General features: G+C 44.4%; 1 protein-coding gene across 1 annotated transcript in view; it reads left to right on the top strand.

Annotated features, from left to right (window-relative positions):
- LOC141050013 (olfactory receptor 5G3-like) overlaps positions 1 to 1,929 on the top strand; it is a 3,087-nt gene extending 1,158 nt beyond the window's left edge. The window contains exon 2 of the mRNA XM_073546850.1: positions 1,015 to 1,929. Coding sequence (XP_073402951.1) covers positions 1,015 to 1,929 — 915 coding nt within the window. The remainder of the gene's footprint in view (positions 1 to 1,014) is intronic.
- Positions 1,930 to 6,217: the final 4,288 nt, after the last annotated feature.

Genomic DNA, 6,217 nt, shown 5'->3' on the forward strand with positions numbered 1-6,217 from the left:
CCAGCCTTAGTGTGTATTAGTACAGCGGTGGGGCCAGTGCCTGTGCCACCCAGCTCCCTAGCAAGGGATAGGTGTAGGGTGTGCTAGGGCGACAGGTTCCTGATCGGCGCCCGGTGCGGAACCGGCATAGGGAACATTAGCAGCATTAGGGACACTGACTCAGGGGAGTGCAGGAGGTCTCCACGTCCCCTTTCCCTATCGCAGGGCCCACTGTTGTAACTGTTTCCCCGTGTCTTGTTGTTTTAGTTACCGGCCTGCGGGCCGTGTCACACAGGACATATTCACGTGTCGCGTCTTGTTGTTTCAGTTACCGGCCTGCGGGTTGCGTCACACAGGACGGGTCATCGTGACAGGGGGTTACAGTAGCTCCGATGGTGTTGAGGTGGCCACGTGTTTATTCAGGTTGTAAGCTTTTTTGAAGAGATGCCGTTTGAAGGATCCAAATGTGGTGGATAACTGGACGTGTTGGGGCACAGAATTCCAGAAGATCGGGGATATTCGGGAGGTCTTTGAGGCAATTGGGTGATGAGCGAATAAGCATGGAGGAGAGTAGGAGGTCTTGGGAGGATGATAGATTATGTGAGGGAAGATATTGAGAGATTAGTTTGGAAATATATGGAGGAGAAAGATTATGGATGGCTTTGTAGGTCAGTGTTAGTAGTTAAAACTGGATATGCTGGGAAATTAGGAGCCAGTCAAGAGCTTTGCATAGAGGGGAAGCAAGAGTGTAGCGAGGAGAGATATTAATTAGTCGGGCAGCAGAGTTAAGGACAGACTAGAGGGGTGCGATAGTGTTAGAAGGTAGGCCAAAGAGGACGATGTTGCGGAAGAAGAGGAGGGAGATGATTTGGTCATGCACAAGCATTTTGGTGGAGTGAGGGTTGAGGAAGGGAAGGATTCAGTAAATATTTTTGAGCTGGAGGCTCAAACTTTTATTAATAAAAGTTATTTGTTTTTGGAGTTTAACACCTGACATCATTTCTTTCTTCGGTCTAAAAATAGGAGAACAACAAGACGTTCGTCACACAGTTTTTACTCTTAGGATTTCAAGTCAGTCACGGCAAAAGACTTTTCCTCTTCTGCTTGTTCATTGTAATTTATTTTATGATAATATGTGGGAATCTCCTGATCATCACTCTGGTGTCCATGAGCAAAAACCTCCACACTCCAATGTACTTCTTCATCTCACAACTGTCCATCAGCGACATCTTGTTACCCACAGATATTGTCCCCAATCTGCTCCATGTTCTATTAAATAATGGGGGGACCTTGACTTTTGATGACTGTATCACTCAATTTTATTTTTTTGGTGTCTTAGAAACATTTGAGTGCTTTCTTCTTGCTGTGATGTCTTACGACCGATATGTTGCCATCTGTAACCCCCTCCGTTATACATCTGTCATGACAAGTGGACATTGTGTGATATTGACCCTCTTTTGCTTTTTGTTCGTACTTTCTCTAATTTTGATTTACACCATAACAATAGCAAATCTAAACTTTTGTGGAGCCAATACCATCGACCATTTATTTTGTGACGTTGTGCCATTGATAGATCTTGCCTGCTCTGACACCTTTATTATACATTTGGAGATGTTTTTATTAGCAACTCCATCTGTCTTCATTCCAGCCACAATCATTGTAGTGTCTTATACTTATATAGTTGTAGCAGTCTTACGGATTCCTTCCAGTACCGGTAGACAGAAAGCCTTCTCCACCTGTATCTCCCACCTCACTGTGGTCTCCATATTCTATGGAACTCTGTTTAGCATTTATGTTGTCCCATCAAAGGGTCTCACACTCACCGTAAGTAAGATCATATCACTACTATACACTGTATTTACTCCTTTGATTAACCCCATTATCTACAGTCTGAGAAATGAGGACATTAAAAAAGCCATTCAAGGAACAGTTCATAAGCTTGCCATCTAGAAATTCATTCACTACTGTATATGCTATACAGATTATTATTATTATTTATATAGTGCCCATTGATTCCATGGTGCTCTACATGAGAAGGGGTTACAAACAAATAACAGATATCACTTACAGTAAACAAACTATCAATCACATCCTGATACAGAGGGGAGAGAGGACCCTGCCCTTTCAGGCTTACATTCTACAAGATAATGGGGAAGGAAACAGTAGGTTGGGGGGTTGCAGCACTTCCAGTGTTGGTTGAGGTGGTAGCTCAGGTAGTGGTGAGGAGGTAGCAGGGTCATTGTATGCTGTAAGCTTTCCTGAAGATGTGGGTCTTCAGGTTCCATCTGAAGGATCCGCATGTGGTTAATAGTTCGATGTGTTGGGGCAAAGAATTCGAGAGGGTGGGGGATATTCGAGAGAAGTCTTGGAGGCGGTTGGGTGAGGAGCGAATAAGTGTGGAGGAGAGAAGGAGGTCTGAGGAGGACCGGAAATTAAGTTACCGGAAGTTAGTGATAGGTTGAAGAGGTGTGTTAGGGATGAGATAAGAGTGGTGGAAAGATTGGGGAGGAGGTGGGATGGGATGGGGTAGAGTGCACAGGTTGTGAGTTGCAATTTGGAGAGGAGACAATTAAGCTTCCCTTCAGTGATTTTGGAGAGGGAGGTTATGTACTCGAGTAGATGGCTAGTGCAGCTTCAAGTGGCCTCTCATCCGCTTCCTCCACCTCAACATCACACCCAGTACAGTCCACAGAGGTGGTACCCAAATTCACCTTGCTTCATCACGATTCCCAACTATCCAACCATTCAACTGACTTTACGGAACTACAGATGGATGAGTCTGAAGAGCTATTCACACATTCTATGCCATGCTCATCAGAAGTGTATTCAAAAGCTTTGGCCAGTCAAGAGAGGGAAATCTTCACTGATGACAAAAATTTTTTTTAGTTTGGATCCGGATCAAAACAAAGTATGTTACAAAGTAGCAGCATCCTGACCCTCGTCATCAGATGATAACCCCTGTGGGATGTGATCCTAATGAGACTCAGATATTTGAGGCTCACGTGGAATGTACTGTGCTGTCAGGGCAAGAAGAGGAGGAGGGTGACTCCAAGGCAAAGGAATGTGATAAAACAGAGGATGATGAAGAGGTGTTAGATCCCAGTTGGCGTGAACATAGAGGCACACAGCTGAGTAGGTCATCTGAGGAGGAAGACGAGGAGGTTAAATTGCTCTGTCCATAGTAGACACATAGTGATGCAGCCACGATGAGCAATTCATCCTCAACAACAACTGTGCCTCTGACTAGCAGCGTCTGCAGGTCTGAAACTTGCAGGGGTGGCAAGAGTTGCCTAGCTTGGGCCTTTCTTGACACTGAAAAGGATGAGCCAACTCAAGAAACTTGCACGAGTCTCGCATTTCAATGCCAGGCACTGCCGCCGGCACTCGGACCGGAGTGAGCGGCAGCATAGAAATACGTGCAGCTGTGTGCTACTGTCCGAGTGTCGGCGACAGGGCTGGGTATTGATATGCAAGACTTGTGCGAGTTTGTCGCATGTCTGACCCCGGCCTTATTTTCATTTGCACAAGGAAAGACTAGAAGCAATGGCATGAAAATGAATTGGGGGAGACACAGATTAGATATTAGGAAAAACTTTTTGACAGTGAGGGTGATCAATGAGTGGAAAAGGCTGCCATGAGACCTGGAGACTTGAATTAAGTTATGCTAGTTAAGTGTTTCTTCACTATCTTTCTGTTTATAAATATCCTGGATTCTTCTATTCCCTTAATAGGACAGTGAAGAACAGTTGATGTTACATTTCCTTTCTGAGAGAAAACACATGCAAAATAGGAATTTAAAAGTTTGGCTTTCTCAACATCCTGTTTTACCATTTCATCATTTTCATCCTGTAAAAATCCTATAACATCTTTGACTTTTCTTTTACTTTTGACATATACCCAAAATCCTTTTTTATTGCTTTTGACGTCTCTTGCAAGCCTTAATTCATTGTCAGCTAACCTGATTCGTTCCCTGCAGGTTCTGCAGACAGCATTATATTCTTATTTAGATTTGCCTCCCTCTTTTCATTTTATAAACATTTCTTTCTTCCTTTTTAGCATGTGTTTAAGTTATATGTTCATCCATCTTGGTTTCCTAAAAGGCTTCCTATTTTTCTCTCTTTTAGGAATTGTTAACAGTTGTGCTTTGAGAATCTCATTTTTCAAGATTTCACATCCGTCCTAGACGTTTTTGTCCTTAAGGACATCCAGCCATTGGATTCCTCCAATTCTCTTTCTGAGTCCCTAGAAATCTGCCTTTCTGAAATCTAACCTTGACATCTGAGTCTTCACAGGTCTTCCTCCTCTAGTTATCCAAAATTCTAAAATAGCATGGTCGCTACCTCCTAGGGTCCCAGCCACTCTTACCTCCTCAACCATTTCCTCCCTGCTTATAAAGATTAGATCCAAGGTAGCAGATCCCCTTGTTTTCTCCCCTACCTTTTGGAAGATAAAGTTGTCAGCAAGAGAGGATAAGAATTTCCCTGACCTGTTAGTTTTGCCTGAGAGAGATTCCCAACAAAAGTCTGGATAGTTGAAATCTCCCATGACAACGATGCTATAATTTTTGGAGAACTTGGCCATTTGATGCATAAAGAGTTCATCCATATCTTCAGCTTGCACAGGCGGCCTGTAGTAAATGCCTACAATGGTGTCCTTTCCATTGTTCTGTCCTTGTATTCTTACCCAAACAGTTTCCACAGAACTCCCAGTCTCTGAAGCCTGGATCTCGGTGCAGATATACGTGTTTCTAACATACAATGCGACACCTCCTCCTCGTTTATCAAGTCTGTTTCTTGCAAATAAGTTGTATCCTTCTAGCCTTGTATTCCAATCATATGTATTGTCCCACCAAGTTTCAGTGATTCCAATTACATATTTCTTTTCCTGTGTTAGTAGTTCCAATTCTCCTTTTTGTTGCCCATGCTTTGTGCATTTGTAGAGAAACATTTTAGTTTGTGATTAGCTTCTCTTTCTGCAATATTTTTATTATTTAGATTTTTATAGTGGTTTGAAAAAACCACTATATTGTAATCCGAACGCTGCTAACTTCTTCTTTTTAATTAATGTGGCACGAACCGCTACACGCACATACTCCGTTGAGGTGTTGTTTCGAAGCCAGCGTCCACGAGTGGTGTGCTAAGTAATTTTCGTGTCGATTGGATTTGTAGTTTTTGCACAATTTGCGTTTGAAAAACATTTTCCTCAATGCATTTCAATGGGAAAATGTTGCCACAGAGAAAACATGCCCTGAGGCGATTCAAATGGCAGTTAAACTCATTGATATGCGCAGGCACACCCAGTTACTATGCCAACGCCTACGAACTTCACATGACCCCCCCCAGGACAGAGTTTCTGGCAGATAATATCAGCTCTTAAAGCAAAACCCACAGCACAAATGCAAATCTAGCTTCATCACATGACACATGCCCCTGAGAGAGAATGTGCGCCAAAGTGGATTTAGAAGCCCAGTGAGCCAAACTGGCTCTTAAAGGGCCGATGCCCCAAAGTGATTCTTAAAGGGCCGGCAAACCGAAATGAATCTTAAAGGGCCGGAGTGCAAAATCGAAAGCTGAGTGACCCCAGGCTCTAAATCGGAGGCTGAGCCACCCCGGCCTCCAAATTGGAGGCTGATCGACCCTGGCCTACAAATCGGAGGCTGAGCCACCCTGGCCTCCAAATCGGACCCAGAGCGGCCCCGCCCACCAAATTGGACCCTGAGGGGCCCCGCCCACCAAATCGGACCCTGAGGGGGCCCGCTCACCAAATCGGACCCTGAGGGGCCTCGCTCACCAAATTGGACCCTGAGGGGCCCTGCCCACCAACTCAGACCCTGGGGGGCCCCCTCACCAAATCGAACTCTGAGGGGCCCCGCCCACCAAATTGGACCCAGATTGCGATGTCTGTAAAGTCCTGTGGAAATAATAGTGCTATATAAGTGAGTAAAAAAATAAATACAGTCAATAAAGGTTCAAGAGAGGAGAAATGCAACACTGTTTTTTGGTTTTTCTCTCTTTTTCCTAGAAAAACCTAGAAAACTAAACCTAGGAAACATGCAAAACCTAAACTAGAAAAACTAGCAATCAATAATATGGAGGCTAAGGTCCAACAGGAGGGAAAGGTGGATGTGGCAGAATGGGTGGAAGAGACAAGGGAGCAGTAATTCAATGTGGGGAGGAGGACTCCCAGACAGTGACCGGGCAGGTACCCAGGGGACCGCCATCAGGGTTCCTGAGGGAAC

Source organism: Dendrobates tinctorius, unplaced genomic scaffold (assembly GCF_039654945.1).
Source record: "Dendrobates tinctorius isolate UK_male_01 unplaced genomic scaffold, ASM3965494v1 ptg000151l, whole genome shotgun sequence".
NCBI lineage: Eukaryota > Metazoa > Chordata > Amphibia > Anura > Dendrobatidae > Dendrobates > Dendrobates tinctorius.